At 53.6% G+C, this 20,097-nt stretch overlaps 1 protein-coding gene across 1 annotated transcript in view; it reads right to left on the reverse strand.

Annotated features, from left to right (window-relative positions):
* Window positions 1-4,318, reverse strand: part of PAX5 (paired box 5) — a 177,529-nt gene extending 173,211 nt beyond the window's left edge. The window contains exon 1 of the mRNA XM_036855868.1: window positions 4,276-4,318. Coding sequence (XP_036711763.1) covers window positions 4,276-4,318 — 43 coding nt within the window. The remainder of the gene's footprint in view (window positions 1-4,275) is intronic.
* Window positions 4,319-20,097: the final 15,779 nt, after the last annotated feature.

The raw sequence follows: 20,097 nt of genomic DNA on the forward strand, positions 1-20,097 counted from the left end.
AGGCTGATTTCAAGGGGAAAAAAAACCATTTTATAGGTGATGACAGTACTTAATTCTAGTTCTAAGCTGAATTTCTTTTTTGATTTTCAAAATGAGCTTTAAACAGTTTTAATTGTTCTAAAACACTCCAGACATAAGAAAAAGGAAAACCATCTCGAATAGAATTTTATAGTTAAGAACACAACTGCATAGTTCATCTAAAACAAAAAGACTACAGCCACCCCTAGTCAAGGGGCTTAAGAAAGCTTTGTTCTGGGGTTGGGGGCTCCTAATAAAAAAGAGTTGTATGGATCTTTCAATAATAAGCTGGATTTAAGAGGCAAGTAAATTGAAAATTGGTACAAGCTTATCTGAGAGGACAAAAAGGAAGCTAAAAGCACCTAGCACACTTTTGAGATAACCTATTAGTCAGGCATTGGAGCCATCTGTAATGGCCTGTTCCCTATACTACTGGCAATTTAAATTTTCTGCCCAAAACACAGTGGCAAACTTCAGAGGCCTTAAATTCCAAAAGCAGTCCTGCAGGACATTTGTGAGCTTTGGGGACTGTTTGTGTCATGGAAAAAAACCTAAGGGTCAGACACTCTAGGTGACAGCAGGTCCCCATACCCTCTAGTCTTGACCTCAAAGGCCAGGCTACCAATGCTCTTGCAGAGTCTGATCCACATATCCACAGCTGACACCAGACCCAGGATGACCTGGGGGCCCCCTATGTCCCTCAACTTCCTGGAAAGGCCCCCAAACCCACATGGCCCTCTGCCTCTCTGCCTATCTATTAGAGCATGTCAAGGGTGGTGGGTTGGTGATTTAAAACTGAAGTCTGAGAAGGCAATGTCTCTCACTTACCCCAAGACTGGAAAGAAGTGAAACCAGAAACCCGAGAGAAGGGAGGCAAGAGGACAGGGAAAGAAATCAGGAAAAGAGATGTGAGGGCAAGTGTACAAAGAGCGGGAACTCAATGAAATGAGACACACAGCAAGGAGAGAGAGCCTGGAAGGGAAGCCTCAGGTTAGAAATGAAGAGGAGGAGAAAAAGGAATGGATTGGCCAGAACGGGGAGAAGAGAAAGGAAAGAAAGGTAAATGTGGTGTACAGTGGGAGGCAAGAAGAGAGAAGAGAAAAACGGAGGAAGCCCAGCATGGGGGCATTTGGAAGACAGGGGACATCTGTGGAGGGGGACCTTTGTTTTCTGGGACCCCAGCTCCAACCCTGCACTTCTTCAGAGAAGCCAAGTCCCATCCTCTACTTCCTATGGACTCCAGCTGAGTGAGGGTTCATTATGTGGGAGGTGCTGGGGGGAGACATGGACTCAGCTACACTTTTCAGGGTCAAGTAGAATTTACAGAGACTGACACAGAGACAGATGCAAACAAATCAAGGCAAAGACCAGGAAACAGACACGCAGATACAAGAGAAACACAGCCCCGCCTCCACAGGGCAAACAGAGCAGGGTTTGGAGGAGGGGAGGGCAGGGGAGAAGGGTTGAATTGCAGATGCCCCTGGGGCCTTTGTGGCTCTGGTCTGGAAGGGGCTGGACTCCACAGATGCTCCTCAGGCCCTGATAAGGACATGCTGCCCACCAGGGCCCCCCCTGTCCACAGCCCCAAAGACCACACTTGGGCATAGCGTCTTGGGGAAAGGGTCTGTGCTGACTCAGTGGTAGATTCAACTCCAGGATCCACAGGGTCATTGAAGTTCCCCCTATTGACATCAGAGAGGATGACTGAAGGGACACACAAACATGCAAACAGGAACACAGGAAAGGCAGGGATGAAATCTCCTTAATGGACTCTGACAGACAGGTGCCGGCACATATGGACAGTGGGGCCATGGATACAGACATAGTTAAACCAGACAGATAGTGCCTTGCACTTGTGTGCAGCCACCCAGAGGTCCACTGCCCACTCTCTGGAATCTGAGTCCCTCTCTCTCCCCTTCTGTGAATCCTCAAAAGACTGCCTCCAGCTTTGTCCATGTGAACTTCCTGTCAGTCCTTTTGTCTGTCTGACCTCGAGATCATACTCTGTAAAATAGGTGTAGCTGAAAGTTTAGAAGACAGTCAGGGAGGAGACTGGGTATAAAGGTGCTTAATAACTGGTAACTATAGCTGGGGGTGGAGGCAACAGAACTCAGAAGCCCATATCCTGGCGATGCCTGCCCCTCCCCCTACACCACCTCCCCACAGAAGCCACCCTCTAGTGGGGGAGAGGGGAAAGGAGCTGGAGGAAGAAACTGACCAGGGCCAAGAAGGAAGATGAGAAGGTGGGACATGGTCTGAGTCCCTACTAACCAGGCAACTTCTCAGGATCTACTGTGCACCCCTCCACTCAATCTCCAACAAATTGGGGCCTGCATTGTGCAAGCAAGGGCACTTCCAGAGAAGGCAGCTCTGGAAGCTAGGCAGGCCGTGGCCAAGCCCCCACCATGCTGCAAGGGAAATTGAAAACGGAAGGAGGTAGTACTTCTCAAGGAGGGGGCAGATGAGAGCTGGGACAAGGAGGGACAGAGACAGGCATTAGCGGTTGGCTAACCCGCACCTGGAAGGAGCTGCCTTCTTCAGCCTCATGCACAGTCATGGGACCACCAGTTCTGATGTGACCTCCCCAAGGGCTGGGGCACAACCTCTGGGCCACCAGGCTCTGTGCAGAAGGAAGCAGTGAGCGGATCCCTGCAGGCGAGGATAGAAGCGCAAGGGCAGCCCTCCTCATTTTGTCCTCAAATCGCTCCTTGACTAAGCTAAGGGCTTGGTCACCTCTCAGAGTACTGACCCCAACTCCTTTGCTTTCTGGCTCACTCTGCGAGATCAGAGCCTCCCCTGAGCCGGGCTAAGTCTGCACAGGAGACGGCTGCTGGGGGCGCTGGGGTCACCACGTACTGGAAACCGTTTTGGCATAGGCCCCTAACGGTGAGGAATCGTTTGGGCTGGAATCCGAGAAATCGGCTTCTCTCCACAAATCTCTCCACTGCTTTGGTGGATGATCTCGGACTCGTGAAACTGACACAAAGAGAAACTGACTTGCCCGCAGCCAGCCCAGCAGCTTAGATCAGCATTTCCCTGCCTACCAGGCCGTTCGGCCCTCCGGGGCAGAAACGGACATATTCGCCCGGGGAGCTCGTCTTCTCTCCAGCCGGGTCTCTGCTGCCTTTGTTAAATAGGGGATCCAAGGCTAAGTAAGCAGGATCCTGGGCTGTCTGAAGCTTTGGGGAGGGCTCCCAGCGCAGAAGCAATTCCCTGACCGTAGGTCCGTGGGGGCCCGAGCTGGGCACCCGGCTGGATGCCGCCGAAGCCTGGCGCCTTGCTCCAGCCCAGCTGTGCAGCGCTCAGAAGGAAAATACGATTCGTTCCACTTGGAATTTCCTCGAAATCTCCGAATCTAATCCGGCGTTAACTCACCGTGAGAGGACCGCTCATCTCACAGGAGGGTGTACTAATGGGTGAACCGGCGGATCCCGACGGGTCAGGCAGCCGGCCAGCCTCGCCTGCGCCCAAAATGACCCTTCCCGTCTCCTACACACGCGGTGTCTTTCAGAAGGCGAGGGTGCCTGTATGGTGACTAATTGGCTTCTTCTTCTTGATTTTTTTTTTTTTTAAGGGGAGAAGCCATCATGAGGCAAGCGTCCTGCAGAGGACTTGATAGTGTCTTTAAGGGTCTCTGTATGAACTGGAGGCTTCTAAGCAGAAGCTCAGCTCAGGGACGGCTACTTCGTTGATTTTTCAAATCCCACTCCTCAACTCCAGGATGCCTTTGGAGCTCTGGACCTGGTGTCCTCGCTTAGCTCTCAACCTCTTCCTCCACACATACAAGCACACAGGCAGTTTTGGGGCCCCACTTTCCCTCCAAGCCCCAGTTTTGATCAGCCCCACCGCTGAAAAAGGCGCCATCGGGATCCGGGTGTGGGGCGCTGTCTGAGACTCAGAATGACCTCTCCCTACAACTTCGTGCCCTCCAACTGGCCCGGCCCAAAGCCCTCTCCGGGTCCGAGTCAGGAATCTCCCGGCACGCTGAGATGTTGCTGCCGGAGCCCCGGAAAGACTGCAGCTCGCTGCCTACACTACCGGTTGCTGGAGGCGGGATTCCCGGTGCCAGGTGCTCCGGCCTGGTCGACCAGGAGTTTTGCTCCACATCCCCTGCCTGGAAGCCCTGCACTTTGCAAACTTGACTGCGCGGCCACAAAGGTCCTGGGTCCTCCCGTCCTTAGTACCTGCCCCGCGGTCCGGCACCCCCAACCCCGTCCCGGCGGGAGAGTGAGAGAAGCGAGCTCGCCGCCTACTTACTATGCATGGATGCAAACGGGTCGTGCTTACAGTGTATTTCCATCGGGGCGCTCCAGACTGCAGGCCGGCCCACGCTGCCGCCTCCCGGCGCCAAGGGGCTGCCCAGCGAGGCTACGGAGCCGCGCCGCCAGGCCGGGAACTGTGCGAGCTGGGCTCAGAAAGCACTGCTGGAGCTTCTGTTCCTCTCTCAGACCCGCTCTGCCGGAGATCGCCGAGAGCTGCGCCTAGAGGCGGGAAACGGCGCTAGTACAGTCCGGCTGGGAGCAGTGCGCCCAACTCCTGGTGGCTTCCCTCCCGGGCTGGCTCAGGCGTCGGCTCCGCACCCGGTCCGGGGTAGCTGCGGCCAAGGCGCCCGCAGCTTCGGGGGCATAGTTTAGGGGCCCGCCTCCGGGACGGCCTGGAGCCCCCCCGCCTCCTGTAGGAGCGGCTCTAAGGAGGCCTGTGGGACACACAGCCCTTGGCTTCACTCGGGGGGCAGCGAGGCCCGCGGGCTGCCAGGCTGGTTCCGCGGCCTCGCTGCCTCTGGAGTCTCTCCTCGATCCCTCGGTCTCCACCGGATCCTTTCCCTTTCTGCTTCTTTGAGTCTCTGGGGCTCGGACTTGCCGCTTCAGCTCTTCTCCACCCGGCTCTCCGACGTCTCGGACGAAGTTGCAAAGAACTTCCTCTCTGGCGGCGCTGGGGTCCTGGCGGGTTCTGAGACGCTTACGCCACTGAGGTTGGGGCTAAGACTCTGGAGTCCCCGGGAGCCTGCAGCCCTCACACCCTGGGACCCACTGCCTTCAAAGTTCCCGCGGCCCCCGCTGCTCCCTCATCGCCGGGACCAGGAATGGGGACAACAGCGACGATCTCCTCCTCGCCTGAGTATCTGCCTCGCACCCACCAACTCTTCGAGCTTCCGCTGCCTTCTCTCGGGGGTCTGGTTCGACTGTCTTTCAGTTGCCTCTTCCGGGACGGCCGCCACGCCTGCCCCAGGCGTAGAGCGAGGGACAGAGAAGAGAGCGAAAGGTCCCCTAGACCAAGGCCGCCGGGACTGCCGGTGCAGAGATGCAGCCTCTATCTGCTTTGACTCCCAGCGTTGCCGCCGCAGCCGCAGCCGCCGCCGCCGGCGCTAGCCCTCCGCCTGTTCGGCGCGCACAGTGCGCCACCGCGCCGCCCCGGAGCCGCTTTCAGGACCCGCTGCGTGTGGACAGCGCCGCCCGGGGCTCAGCCTCCCTCCGGGCGGGGGCGGGGGCGGGGCGGGGGCTAACCTGCCAATCACGCTTCATCAAGCCAGTCAGAGCGGTGGCAGCCGGCTCTGACCCGAGACACCGCCCCATTGGCTGAGCAACCGGCGGGCTCCGCCTGATTAGCCGATACCTGGGCAATGGGAGAGAATGGGGGGCGGGGCCCAGGCGGCGGCGCCACGTTCATTGACAAACGCGCGGGGCGAAGGCCTAGTGGAGCGCGGACTGGGGGAGGGGGAAGGGGATCAACACAGTGCCTGGAGAGTCCAGCTGCAGGTCCAGCAGGAGCCTGGCCTCCTCTCCGCGGCATTGGGACCCAGGGATGCCCTGAGGGATTAAGGGCAGCCGAGGCGGGGATGGAGGGTGGGGAGTGAGGGTGGGGAAACAGTCTCCAGAAAACGCGCGCGCGCGCGCACACACACACACACACACACGCGCGCACACACACACACACACAACGGATGTTGGAGGAAAACAAGGAGCTCAATAGAGGTCAGGCTTTCAATCTAAGCACCATCAGACTCGCGATGGAAACGTAGTGTGTGCACATCTGCTCCGTTCTGACCTCAGTTTCCTCATCTGTAAAGTGGACAGAGTTGACTTACCTAGTTTTTAATGAAGGCTCCTTCCAGCGGAAATATTTCATAGTTTTATCAAGCGCCTACTAAGCTGACGCTGCCGCCTCCTTGTCCACCGTCCTCCCCTGCTCTAACTCAAGGGCCCCCAATTCTGAGCTAACCGTAGGCAGAGACATAGAAGGGGAAAATCTCACAGTCCTTTAAAGTTAGTAACCAGGGTGCTCCTGGGGGAGAGGTCTATCTGAGGCTTTGGACCAGGTTGCCCAAGCACTGAGCCGTGAGCCCCTCTTTCCAGCCTCAGACCAGGAGCTGTCAGACGCTTTGGGGGCTAGTGATATGCGCAGCTGAAGGCTTCTGTCTGCAGGGGCAATTCTGCATCCGGAGCAAGGCCTCTTGGGAACTGAATGAATCCAGTCCCGTCCAGTGCTAATGAGAGTCCCTGAAGCGGGCGGGCGCATTCAATCTGCAAGGGCCACGCAGAGCTGCGCTAAGGGTGCTACTGTGCTGCAGCTCTGTCGTCGAGAAAACCCGACTTTTCCTCTCCTGGGTAAGTTCTTGTCGCTTTTAAGACAAAATGAGTGGATTTCTAGCAGGACTCTTTTGGTCCAGAAGGGCAGGGTCTTCGGCCAAAGAGACTCAGTTTCTCAGGCGTGTCAGGCTCTGGGACCACAATCAAAGGAACTGTACGACAGCCATTCTACACCCAGGAGGCAATAGTTCTGTGAGCGCCTATGTGCGCCCAAGCCCAGCCCTGGAATAGTAACTGAAGACTCCCCTGTCCCAGCAGCTCATGGGAGTTGTCCAAGACCCACCGTTTCGAATTCATAAGTGATGATCTTCTAATATTAAACATAAATCCACCAAAGCAAGGGCTCTGAGATGCCTGCTCTGGACCTGGGCTTGTAAGGAGGACAGAGCACGGGTTGACCCTGGGAGGACTCCCAGGTTATTCTCTACTTCAGTCTCCCTTCTCTCTACCTCTGTCCAATTTCTCACACTCCTACATGGGATCAGCCCTTGGATCCATCTTCTGTTCCTGCCCCAGATCCAGCTGCCCCTGAACGGTAGATAAGTTTCCGGCAGTGACACCGTCCCCACCCCCTCCAGGGCACAGCTGCTGAAAACAGACCCAGGAAGTCCTCTGGGGGCCCAGGAGGCTGCGTATGCACTGGGGTGGGGTGGCAGTGGGTGTTATCTCTCCTTTGTCTGGAACCCCGCCTGTCCCAATCTTCGACCACACTCCCCTCTCCCTGGAGCAGGAGGATCGCAACGTCGCAGAGGGACCAGGATGGTTGGGGTTCCCGCGTTCGTTCCAGCCGGTGGCGCTCGATGGATCAAAAGTGGACTAAGAATTCGACGTGGCGGCTCTGCGTTCCCACCGGAGAGGCGGGAGTATGGGGACGCTCAGAGGGTCGCAGCCAGTGACACCTCCACCTCCAGCCCCGCTCTAGTTCAGGCCTAGAAACTCAGATTCTAAAGTCTTAGAGCTAAAAGGGCCCTGAGGCTAGGCCTTCCCCATTTTACAGATATGAAACCTGAGGCCAAGACAGGAGGCTACCTGTCCAAGGTCACAGAGCAAGTCCGGGGTAGAGGAAAGGCTGTGAACTGGAAACCTCTTTCTCAGAAGGGTTTCTCCAGAGCCACTCTTGGGATGACGGGGCGGTTTTTTTGGGGGGGGGGGGTGGAGGGGAAACCCAGCCAGGGTATGCCCATACACACCGATTTTCCTTCCGATACCAGTGCGGCTTGGACCGAATCCCCCCAAAGCGCTGCCAGGGTTGAATGGAACCACATATATTACTTGAACTGGAATAGGTCGGCTTCCCATTTCACACAGAAGGCTTTCGCCTTCAGGATGGTGTTGGGCAGCCTAACCTGGGCGGCGAGAGCAGCCCCCTTTCTCACCTTGTGGTGCGCAGGGCAGAGGGTATTTCCCTTTGGATATAGGATTATTCACAGCCGCCTGAGCGTGCCGGCCTCCCGGAACTTCTAACTCCAAGAGGCGCCATCAGATATCCTGGCCACCTAACCCAGTCTTATAGGCCAGCAAATGGCGGCCCAGAGAAGTTACTTGACTATTCGGGATAACACAGCGATTCCTTGACCAAGCCGGGCACCGCGCCTCAGTCCTGCCTCCGAAAGCTCACCAGCCCACGAGTCTGCGTCCAGGAGAGAGAGGCTATCAGGGGGTTGGTCTCCACGCCGCTGCGCTGAATGCGGTAGGGTGTCGCTGTGCGCAACAGTCGCGTGGTTTCTTTCCTCCGCTGCGTGACTTTGGGCCGGGCCTTGTATTAAGCGGCGGAGGCAGCAGACGGGGAAAGGAAACCCCCCGGAAAGAAATTTAATTTGTGTAAATGGAATTGCCTTTGAAAGTTTTGTTATTGAAAGAAAGCCCATTGAGAATAATGTTTGAGAAGCCACTTTCAGAGGAATGTCCACCTCCACCTCGGTCTCCATACACAAGCCTGGCTTTACTCGGAACACACCCCCTCCCCGCCTCCCCCTCCCTCCCCCTGGGCCAGCCCCTCCTGCGCCCAGCGGCGTCTGGGGGTTGGGGCTGCTACAGTGCTCCTGGGCCTGAAATCGACTCCCGCAGCCCAAGTCCAGCTCATCTCCCTTCTGGTGCTTTGGATAAAGCGAGGCCTACAGGGCTCAGATTGGTTGCTCAGTTCGAGAAAGCCAGAGAGGCCCTAGCGGTGCTGTCCTAACTTGGTGGGTCCTCTCTCAGCCTCATTTTAAACGCATCAAAGAGAGAAATGAACTGACCCTAAGTTACACAGCTAGTCGGGTCAGAGCCGATTCCTGCATGATTCCTGCGCCTGGATCAGTGGTCTGCTCTGCCTGGCCCAAGTCTGTTTGTAGGAATGGTCGAAGTGGGAGAAAAAAGGGGAAAATTTAACCAGATTTTTCAAGAACTGTGCAAAGTGCCTTTGTCAGGGTTTGTTATCATTACCAGCGCACCTCAAAGGCCAGGGACTCTGGGACTACGTTTATTTCTCCCAAAGGCGGGTCCTGCTTCTCCTAGGGCTCAGTTTCCCCATGTGTCTGAAAAGAATCCCTGAGATGAGACCTCCCAAGGTTCTGAAAGATGAAGATCCATGGGTAGAGGGTATTATTCCACCAGGCTCATTCCAGAGCTAGGGGAATGGATGCCAACACGCAGGCAGTGTTCAGTCTATCCTGCTCTCCCTGGCCTTGGGACTCCTTAACCCTCACCTCAGCTAATTTGCCTAATTGTCATTTTCCTCCAAGGGAGGCCGTGGGGGGAGGGGGGTGCGTGGGGCTCTATCGCCTTTTCCAGCAAGAATGAGAGGTTTAAGGGCAGAAAAATTACCTTTCAGTCCTACTCCCTCCATACTTCCTTCTGTATGATCTCAAATAAGTCCCTGCTCCTCTCTGGACCTCAGTTTTTCCTTTTTTGGCACCACAAGGAAGAGGCTAGACAAGAATACCCTTAAGCGGCTCCTTGCTCAGGTGGAACCTCACCGACCTTGGGCTTACAGCTAGAATGGCATATATGCCTTCCCCATTATACAGATGGGGAAACTGAGGTCGAAAGAAGGAATGGAATACAGTTCTGAAGGAGGGAAAGGGCCATCGAGCGACCCATACAAGGCCCTGAAGTTGGGAGAGGGGAACGGCCCGAGCAAAAACCCCAAAACCAGACCTGGACGCCCCTAGACTGGCCAGTTTCTCAGCTCTCTTTTCTTCCCCGGCCCAGGCTGGTGCAGACAGGCGGAAGTGTAGTGTTACCTGAGATACCGCCCTTTCCCAGGCAGGGCCCTCACCCAACCCGTCGGTGAAGAGGGGGCATGGCTCTCCAGATTTTTAAACTCTGGCCAGCCTAGGGGTCCTCAGCCCCACCCAGGCCTGTCTCGCAGAGGAATGAAATGCTTTATTGATTAAACGATTATTCAGACGATTGAACTAATCAAAGAGCCCATCGACCGCCATGAATTACAGTCTTCGTAGACAGCTTGTCTGGAGAGGCAGCCAGGCCAGCCATGCAGACCCTCCAGTGGACCCTCACAGGCCTCTGACCCATTCCCAACACACACACACACACACACACACCCTAGTCCCCAGCGCAGACACCTCTGGAGTCTCACCTACTAAGGGACCCACTGCGGAGTAGTGGGGAGAATAAGGATAGAGCAGAAGGGGATTCCAGGTTCCCTTTCCTGTGCCTTTACCCTGGAGAATCCTCTTCAATTCCCTGCCTCTTAGATTTCTGCCCTCACTTCTCTTCAGTCATGATTTTGGAAACACATATATGCCTAGGGAGTTGTCCTGGGTTTCAGATACAAGTTCACCCCCCCACCTCTCTCTCTGCTTTTTGACCTGTATTTAGGGCTGGGGTGGAGGTGGGTGCTCACAGAACCATATGGATAGGGGAAGGGGAGTTCTGTCAGGGCCAGAAGTGTGTTTGGATGGGGGTTTAGCACATTTGGCCTAATGAGTAAAAGAAGTGCCCATACCTGGCTTTTACCTCAGGGCAGACAGAAGCTTCCTGCTGCCTTCCACCTCCTCTCAGACATAAACACACCCTGCCACCCACTGCCTGGGCCTGTGGGGGGAACACCAGGCTCTGTGCCAGGAACGCTTCTGTGCATATAGGTTCAGAGCTGGATGCCCCAGTTAGGCACACATGTCCACCTACTTGTGCTCTCCTCCTGGCACCCAGAAGATAAAACCTGAGCGCACACACGCGTGCACACACACACACACACCAGTGACAGAGGCTTGTCTAGGTAAGAGCTAAGGCAGGCTGGGGGTCCCTAGAAATGTCACAACTAGCCTATAGGTAGGCTGCCTCCTCTCACCTGCCAAGGTTGTGCCTGCAACGTGAGACCCTTTTGTACAAATGGTCGGCTCAACAGTACCCACAGAGGGAAGCAGTGTACACCACACAACGAAGGGCTGCACACCTCCACTCCTGTTCTCTCAACAGAATGGAACCTGAGCCTGACTGATGGCAGACTTAGTACAACAGATCCCCACAGGTCCCACACCCATCTTTGTGCCTAGAGGCAGGCACTTTTGTGTACATTGGCATGTGCACAGTGAACAGCTGTTGACATCCAAAAATGGAGGGGTTGGTGTAACCATCTTATTCTCACTTCCAGAATCACTTGGGATGTGACGGGGAAACACAGACCCTTAAAGAAGTAGATGTACACTCAGACACTCATCCAAATTATGTATACACCACTCATAGACACACATTTTAGATACTCAAAAGAACAGTACCCAGGAACAGCAACTCATAACCACATACTAACAGACTCACGAATATAAAGCTACACATACACAGGCACACAGATTCTTCAACACACACTCAAAATTTTTGATAATATATATATATACAGGGACACACAAACTCATTGTCACTCATGCACACCCTGAGCCCCTATGTAAACACACAAACCCAAACTTTCAGACACCCAGATAAACATCCACATAAACATTCAGAAATAGAGAAAAATACACGCAAACTCGCAAACACTTGGACTGATGCAGAAGTGTGTGAACAGATTGGAGAAAAGAAACGTACCGCAGACAAACGCGCAGTCAATCCCTGCGAAAATGAGACGCGCCCCCTCCCCCAGGGCCGAAGTGTTTGAGGGCCAGCGCCCGGCTGGGTCTCTGAGTTAACACGCCTAGTGCCCGTATCGCGGTCCTACCTGTCCTGCCGGTCCGAGGAGTCGGGTAATTTTTCTCTAAATCCATTTTGATTTTTCAGAACTTGATGTAATGGACAGGGAAAAAAAGTTTCCACTTTTTGGTGCTTTTTTTTTTTTTTTTTTTTTTTTTTTTTGGGTCTCAGGGGCCGCTCGCAGGTCGGAATAATTCAAGCCTTCCGCTCCCCCGCCGAGCTGGGGTAGCTGATCACTGAGCTGAAACTAAACGTTTTAGGTGGAAAAAAAGCGTCCGAAGGCACCGTGAAATGATTAAGGAACTAAAGAGCTTCTCGCCATGTGAGATCATGTCCTGTTCTCGCCAACATCACAAGATGTCCCCAGACGCGCCGCGCCCCCAGCGTGCCTCCCCGCACTGCAGGCCCCGAACTGGGAAAGGGTGTCCGCGCTCTGCGGCCCGGCCTGCTCAGCTGGCCAGACGGGGCGGGCCGGGCCGGGCCAGCAGCAGTGCGGGAGGCCGGGAGAGCAGCAATGCTGCCGCCGCGCCGCCCTGGACTTTTATAGGGGGTTGCGGGGGAGGGACGGACGGCTTCAGACGGAGCCGAGCGCTAGCCTGCGTTCTAACGGCAAGGAGCCGACCGCAGGCGAGCCGGGACCCCTGGCGTCGCGACCGCACCTTTTACAAATCCCTAAGTCTGGGTGTCGCGGCCCTCTGCTCTGTGCGCGAGGCCGGTGACCCCTTTAGATGCAAACCCCGCCACGTAAGAGGGTGCAGGCCGCGTTTTTGTTTTTTAAGAAATTAACCACTCGGCCAAGCAGGTGCAGTTGAAAGGGGTGTAGAGGCAAGCCGTGTTGCCAGGCATAGAGGGGGGCGTTCCAGTTTCCTCAGATTCACCCCTAGGGCGGCGTCCGCCCTCCAGAGCTCTCAGCCACTCCACCCCACCGCAGTTTGCAGCTCTATTATTACTATTGCTGTGTCCCTGACTCTAGGGCAGTGCCAGAACCCTAGAGCGCCCAGGTACCATTCCTGGCCCCAGAGCCTTTCCACACACCATGTCCCATCCCGGCCCGGAGCACAGAGGTTAAGCTGTGAAATGCTGGAGATAAAATCCCGGCCTCCGCTTTGGAACACCCGGGCTGAGGAGAACCTTCTCAGGAGGTCCTGGAGGTTGGCATGAGTCCCGGACACCTTACCCCGGCCCATAAGTGGAATCCCCTTGCCCTCCAGCCCCGAGAGGTTGAGGCGTCCCCGAGCCCCAAGACTTGACTTCAGAGGGGAAATCAGAGAGACCGCGCAGAAGTTTGGCATGTCCAGCCCGTTCTCTTCGGCCCAGGCTCAAGACTTCCCTCCCCTTTCTCCTCCCAAGTCCCGAGTCCAGCTGCTGGGCTTGGCCACTGGAAGCCCGTGGGGCCCCGCTGCGGGGTGGTCGCAGGGGCAAGGTTCTCCAGGGCGGGGGAGAGAGCCGCAGGAGGACTCTTGGCCCGCCGGACAATGGCAGTTTCGAAAAGTGAATCGTCCTCAGCGAGAGTGTTGTTTGTTTTTTGGAGGGGGTGGTCACGAGGATGGGCCGAAACCTAGGGGGAAGAGCCCAGAGCTCGAGAAAAGGGGGCGGGGGGCTCGGGAACCGGACATCACTTATCCACTGAGCCGATTTCGCCACAATCGGAAACTTGGCTGTGGATTCCCCGGCGGCTCCCTCCCCCCCGCCCCCCACAAGTAGTCTGCGCAGTCCCGCTGCGCCGCCTCTTCCTGCAGCCTACGCGTCCGGATCCCTGCCCCGGCGACTTGATTTTTGGCCATCTCCAAGCGCTCGACTCTCCCTCGCAACCGGGCCCCAGCCCTTGCTTCCCGCCCTCCCGCCTAGCCCGCGCCGGGAGGCTGCGCAGAGGAGGAGCGGCCTGTCCGCGCCTAGAGATCAAAAAGCCCTCCCGGAATTGACATTTCATCTCGGGCTGGGGACGGGAGTTGTTTGGGGTTTTTTTTGTTTTGTTTTTTTCTATTTAGAGGGTTTGTTTTGTTTTTGTTTGTTTTCTTTTCATTATCCATGTGAGTGTTTTGTTTCGGGTGTTTTGCGTGTTGGTTGTTCGTGGATTTCATTTTAGCGGGTTTTGCTCTGTGAGTCTTGGTCTTTTCTGCCTTGTGTTTTGATTTTGTGTGCGTGCTGTACTTTGTCCTTGTAGGCTTTTTGTGTGTCGTTTGGAAGGCTGCTCTTTCTGCACGGTGTTTTGATGTGTTTTGATTTTGTACTAGTGGGTGTCGTTTGTGTGTTTTGAGTTAGGTGAATTTTGTGTCTGTATGGATTTTGTTTTCTTCGATTTTGATTTTGTTTTTATGAGCAGTGCGTTTGATGGGAGCTTTGGTTTATGTTTTCGTGTGTTGGCTTTAGTTTTTGTGTTTGTGGGATGCTTTGGTGAGTTTTGCGTGTGTATTTGGCTTTGTGGGGCTTTTGGATTAGGGAGGGGACACCGGCCACTTCTTCATTCTTGTCCGCACCCAGGAAGGGCAGAGGATTAGGCCAAGCACCAGGACCCGTGGACTCGCGGTGCTCGGAAATACCTGACCCCCGCGCGGCCGAGTCGTACTCTGGGCGCTCCAGACCAACGCGAACAAATATGTGTTCCCGAGGGGGCGCCCGCCCTTACTCATAACCCCGCCGGTCGTGTGGCGCCAGTGCCCAGAATTCACAGAGCCCCCCCCCCCTCGCGGGGTATCCAGGCCCAACCGTCATCCCCTTGCCCACCCTGCCCGCTGTGGGTTGACCTCCCCTTGCGCCTGGCCAGCGTGCTTCGGACCTCTCGGACTCCCGCAGCGTTGAACCGAGGGGCTGCTCCCTGATGCGGAGAAGGTGGCGAACCTCTTCGGGGGACCCGGAATTGATGCTGCGACCTTAGAGATACTGGGCAAGGGGCTCTGGACACAAAGAGTCTAGGCGCAGATCGGCATTGGAACCCCCGAAAAATCCCCCGTCTCACTTGGCCGCAGCCTCAGAATCCTAGAAACCCAACTCTGCTCAGCTTTCGGTTCGGAGAACTTGCCCTAGTTTGCAACCATCGACATACAAATCCACACTCGAACATAGGCATACACAGCTAGAGAGCGAGAGCGAGCGAGCCGGCGCCTTGGTAGCAGCGGCCTGCGTGGCTGAACCAGCGCTGGCACCACCTCAAGGGGAAGACGAAGTGTAGTGACCGGAAATGTCCCAAGGACAGAACAAGGCTTTTTTTTTTTTTTTTCCTGTCCACGTTGCCGGAACTTCTCCAACCTCGATACACGTGGATTTGTTTAATGCTACACCGGGGAGAAAAAGAGAGACAAATTCAGAGAGGCAGAGAGACATGCTGGCTAAAAGGGCGAGGAAGTGCGGGGAGAATCTCTAGAGAAAGAAATATGGAGAGGGAGAGAAAAAACTGTGAGGAAAGGCAGACTGGAGACCCAGGAAAGGGGCTGGTGAGGAGGCTCCTCCAAGGCCCCCCGCGCGTTATGGCCTTCTGTGAGAGGGAGAAAGCAGAAACCGAGAACAGAGAGTGACAGGAAAAGAAAAGAGTCGCAGAAGGGGTTGGCCTAGGCACGCTGCGAGCTTCTCTCCAGCTAAGACGCTGCAGTCCAGGATTGGGGAGGCCGACGTCGGGAGGCGAGGAGCCTAGGTCGGGCTCTGCTATTCAGCCAGGAAACACCCGAAGACTCCAGGGTTTGTGGAGCCGAGACTGAGGCTCGATTTCGGCCCGGCGCCACCCCGAGACTCCCAGCCCGGAATCCAGCAAAGATTGGACCACCGCGGTCCGCCGCTGGGCCTCCCTCTGTGCGAGCCCTGGGAGAGGCGGCGGGGAACGACTCCGGCCCTGTGGCTCTGGGACGGAGCCTGCTCTGAGGGCGGGTGGGAACCGACGTCCAGGCAAGTAGCTAGGAAGAGGCCCCGCCCTAAAGCTGGGGGCCCAGTTCTGGGAGCGGCTGAGGCCGCAGCTGGACTCGCAGGATTTGGGGTCCGCGCAGCGCACACGTGGCACCGCACCTTCCGCTGGAGGCGCCGCTAAACCCCAGCCCCGCCCCGCTGCGTTTGCTGGGTCTGGATGGTGTCAGGATTGAGGGTGGACGCCGAGTCCCGGCGAGTAGGTTCCTCAAGGCCTAAGCTTGGGGCTTGCCGGGGGGCGGCGCCCGTGTGGATGGGGGCACCTCTCCACTGGCAACTCCCGGCGAGCAGAGCGCAAAACGCGCGCAACGCAGGCCAGCCGCCGCCGCCGCCGCAGGTTTTCAAGCGGCGCCCGCGGTGGAAAGGGGCTGAGGAATGGTTTGGATAGAAGCACCCATTTCTGCTGGCATTGGAGTCCTCTGCACATAAAGGGCTTCGAGCTTCTGGCTGCTGGCTTGCTGGGACACCATGTGCTAGCGGCTCGCCACCCAGCAACACAGGGGTAGTGCTAGAAAACACGATGGGGCTGTGTTCGGGGAATCTGATGCTCATGGTGGGTTATTGCTACTGTTGTTTACTGCCTTTCTTGCTTTAATTAAAAGTATTATTGAGAGAAGCCTCAAACAGCGTAGAGACTCGGGTCATTTGGATGGGTTCATTTCAACTCAAATCCAGTAATTCGATTCAGTTCCACGACTGGTTTCCAGCTCACAGGTACACACGGCAGACGTCGTGTCTGCCGTATACCGGGACGCGATTTGAAGGCAACTTGTGGAGAATTTTGAGATAAAATTCACTATCCTGTAGTTACATTCGCAGTTATGAATATGGAAAACAGGGAGTCAGTTGTATTTAAAATTGGCCAACATATCCCAGCAATCCACTATTACCTAAGAATCCAAAACGGGGCATTGAAAAGATTTACTGGCACTCTGATTATTTAACATTGAAAACAGTGTAAATCAGTTTATTTCTTCTTCTATTTCCTTTTAAATTTAACAATACCATGATTTGTAAGTAATAAAATCATATTTTGCCAAAGAAGACTTACATGCAGGATGTTTTATTTCTGCCAATATTTATACGATGAACTGTTAGCTCTCCCCACCCCCTTTTTCTTCTGCTATTTCTCCGTGTAATGTAATGTGAGCTTTAAATATTCATGTGCCAACCCTGACTTGCATTTATTTAATATGTTTTAAACTAATAACATTTTAATGTGATATAATTTGATGCCATGAAGTACTGGAACATAAAGGAGCCCACTTCACCAGCGATTTTGACTGCGTGCACAGGTTAAATGATTCTTATAGTTTTTGGACACAGATCAGAATGTTAAATGGAAGTGAAGCGCCTGTAAGTAGGCCCTTTAATGTTCTCGCTTACTTCATTCTCCATTTTTCTGTAATAACTTCAGAGCTGTGGCAGAGGATCGCAGCAGGATTGGGGTGTTTTTCCTGGAGCCTGTAGTGTGACCTTGCAAATCGCCAAGTGAGTACTTCAGTCTTATGGCAGGTTTTGGACTGATTATTATTACTTTTTTTGAGGGGATGTCTTATGGAAAGAAAAGCAGACTGCAGGATAAAAAGTCTGGACTTGAGAGCATGCCTGAAATAAAACTATACGCTGTAAAATTCTTTCAGATTTGCTGCTGATTACATTTTTTTTTTTTTTTACATATTTTTAACAAATCGACCTGCTATTTGCTGGTAGCTTCTTCCAGAACTCAGCCCAGAATAAGATGGGGAAAAGGAGCTGGGCTTGGGTCCAAAGGGCCTTTGAAGTGAGCCCTATATCCAGCCCAGTGTCTAGCAATCACCAGAGACACTTCTCAAAGTGCTTATATTCTCCTTTACTTTGTATTTGAGGTGGGGGCCAGACCTTCAGACACTGAATGCCAGTCAACTAAAAAATTGTCAACAATAAGAAAAATTAAAGATGTCCCCTAATTTATTTTCAGTCAGATAAAAGCCATTTGGCATACCAAGTTGGTATGAGAAGCTTATGAACATAGAAGTAGAAAGTTATTTTCCCCCAATCATAAAAATATTTCTAATGGGAAATCATGACACTGTATTCTCCTGTATTCACAAAAGTGTCTACTCATCACACAAGGAAACTAACAATCCACTATTACTTAAGAATCCAAAATGGAGCATTGAAAAGATTGGAGGTCTAGGACAAAATATTCATACTAAAAGAATCATACTAAATTATTCAACTAAAATGCTGCTAAAATTTCAATGAAAGCAATTTTAAGGACAAGTGTTGGTAATTTTCTGGAGACATTTTGTAAATTCTCCCAGAAAAAAAAAACAATTAAGGAATATCTATTCATATTTTGTATTTACAGCATATGTTTATATATACTATAATTATTATATAATATATGTAATATATAGTTCTGTGCATAGGCAGGCGGAGAGCTGGAAGATGGGCTTCTTGTTAGGTACAAATTCTGACAAACAAGGTATGAGATGGAAACGGTTTGGTGAACTGAAAGGGGGCAATTTTTTCCTAGTTTGGTATAGCAGTTGGTATCTCATTTCTCATGCAATTTGCACGTAGACTCATGTACCCCATGAAGTGACAAAAGAGAATTAGGCAGGGATGGAAACCTGCCGGTATCTGCAGGCGGTGCCTCAAAGCACTCCTTTGGACACACGTTCCTGGTGGTAGGGAGTTTGCTGCCTTTAAACCAGGCCTGACCTTTTGTCTTTTGACCTCTGATGCATGAAATTAGGTAGCAAAAGAAAATGTGAAGAAAAAGATACAAAAACATGGAAAAACAGCCCTCCTTGACAATAGTCATTGTATCAGATCATAGTGGAGCTGCCCTGCTCAGCCCCAAGTGCTTGTTTGTAAGGCTTTGGGTCTTCCTGGCCACTGGTGTTCCTGTTCTCCTTTGTGGGCGATCTGCATTTCTTGGGGGAGGGATTAAGCGCTCTTTTTAATTAAGCTTAGAGCTGGGTTTTGTCCTGGCTCCAAGCTAGTGAGTGCTTGGTTCTTCCATTTCCCCTGAGGCCCTCAGTGCAGGCCCAGTGCCCAGGTTGCACCAACCACCAGGACAGCTTTGGAGACCCAGAGGAGTCTCCAAGCCCTTTTGGCCACCCTGGCAGAAGCTGTTTCCCAGCTAGCACCAGGAAGGAGGAGCGGCATGCTTCCAGGTCCAGAAGGGCCACATACTCCAAGTGGATATCCCTCCACTCTCTCCAGACCCAGGTGGGGGAATCTGATGCTTGAGGTACTGGGGTCCCTGCCCCCTCAGCCTAAGAGAAGCACAGTCCCCTCTACTGTCATGAACACCAGAGAGGAGGGCAAGAACGTGTGCAGACGAGCCCTCAGGGAGTCTCCAGGCAGCAGTCATTTGATCCTCACAGCGACCCCGGAAGAGATGCCCAGCCGTGTGTCAAGAGCCCTGGCGTAATGTCACTTGAGCCCCAGGCCCTATCCAGAGGGGAGACAGACCTATACTTAGACCATAAGAGTGTGAGGATGGGTGTCACCAAAGGGGGCTGAGGGAGAACCAAGCAAGGGGGGTCAAGCCAGACTCTGGAAAGGGGGAGGCCGGAGGAGACCTCACTGGGGGAGTGACCTATATGAGTGTTAAAGGGTGAGTAAGACTTTGCTAGATAAATAATGACACAGGGAACGCAGTTAATGTCCCCATTTTGCACGTAAGGCTGCTGGATATCAATGTAAATGTAAAATGCTATGAGAAGAGCTGACTAAAGGCTCAGGGTTGATAGGAATGGCAAATGTTTCTGAGGGGAGGAATTCACAGTGGTTTGGGGAGTGGGGCAAAAGAAGGAGGCTCAATAAGGTGGGCAAGCCCCTGCCACACCTCCCTGGAGATTATCAGATTCTCCCTTTCCCAGATGGAGTGGCCCCAAGGGTCAAAGGGAGAGATAGGGGAAAGGCCCTATGACCAAGGAGAGAAACACAGGAAAGCCTAATTTCTAGCAGTTTTCCACTTTCTGCCCTGGGAAAGTTTGTAGCATTCATGAAAAAAAAAAATAGCCTGGAAAAAAAGAAAACATATTTTTTTTTTGGAATGTTCCTCATGCACCTTAGGAAATCCTCCAGCTGTGGGACACCCTCCCGGAGCTACAGGTGGTGGCCACTGCTCACTGCTCAGCCTGCACAGCCCTGAGCTCTCCCTTGTCTATGTCCCTGTGTGTCTGAGATGGAATATTGTGTCCAGTCCTCATGGTCAGGGCTCCACCTCTGGGACCCCAGCTCTTCGGGGAGTAAGTCACTCAGTTCCCTGATAACAGTAGCTTCTAAACTTCAGTGTGAAAGGAGTCACATGCAGATCCTTGGGCCCCAACTCCAGAGAGCTTGATTTAGTGGTATAGGACAGAGCCTCAGACAAGCTGAGGAAACGGAGTCCCCAAGGAGATATGGTAAGTATTGCATTAGAGCAATCTTAAGGTTTGCAGGTGGCACCCATGGGAACAGCTGAACTTCCTTC

The sequence above is a fragment of the Balaenoptera musculus genome, chromosome 6, assembly GCF_009873245.2.
Source record: "Balaenoptera musculus isolate JJ_BM4_2016_0621 chromosome 6, mBalMus1.pri.v3, whole genome shotgun sequence".
In the NCBI taxonomy this organism is placed as follows: domain Eukaryota; kingdom Metazoa; phylum Chordata; class Mammalia; order Artiodactyla; family Balaenopteridae; genus Balaenoptera; species Balaenoptera musculus.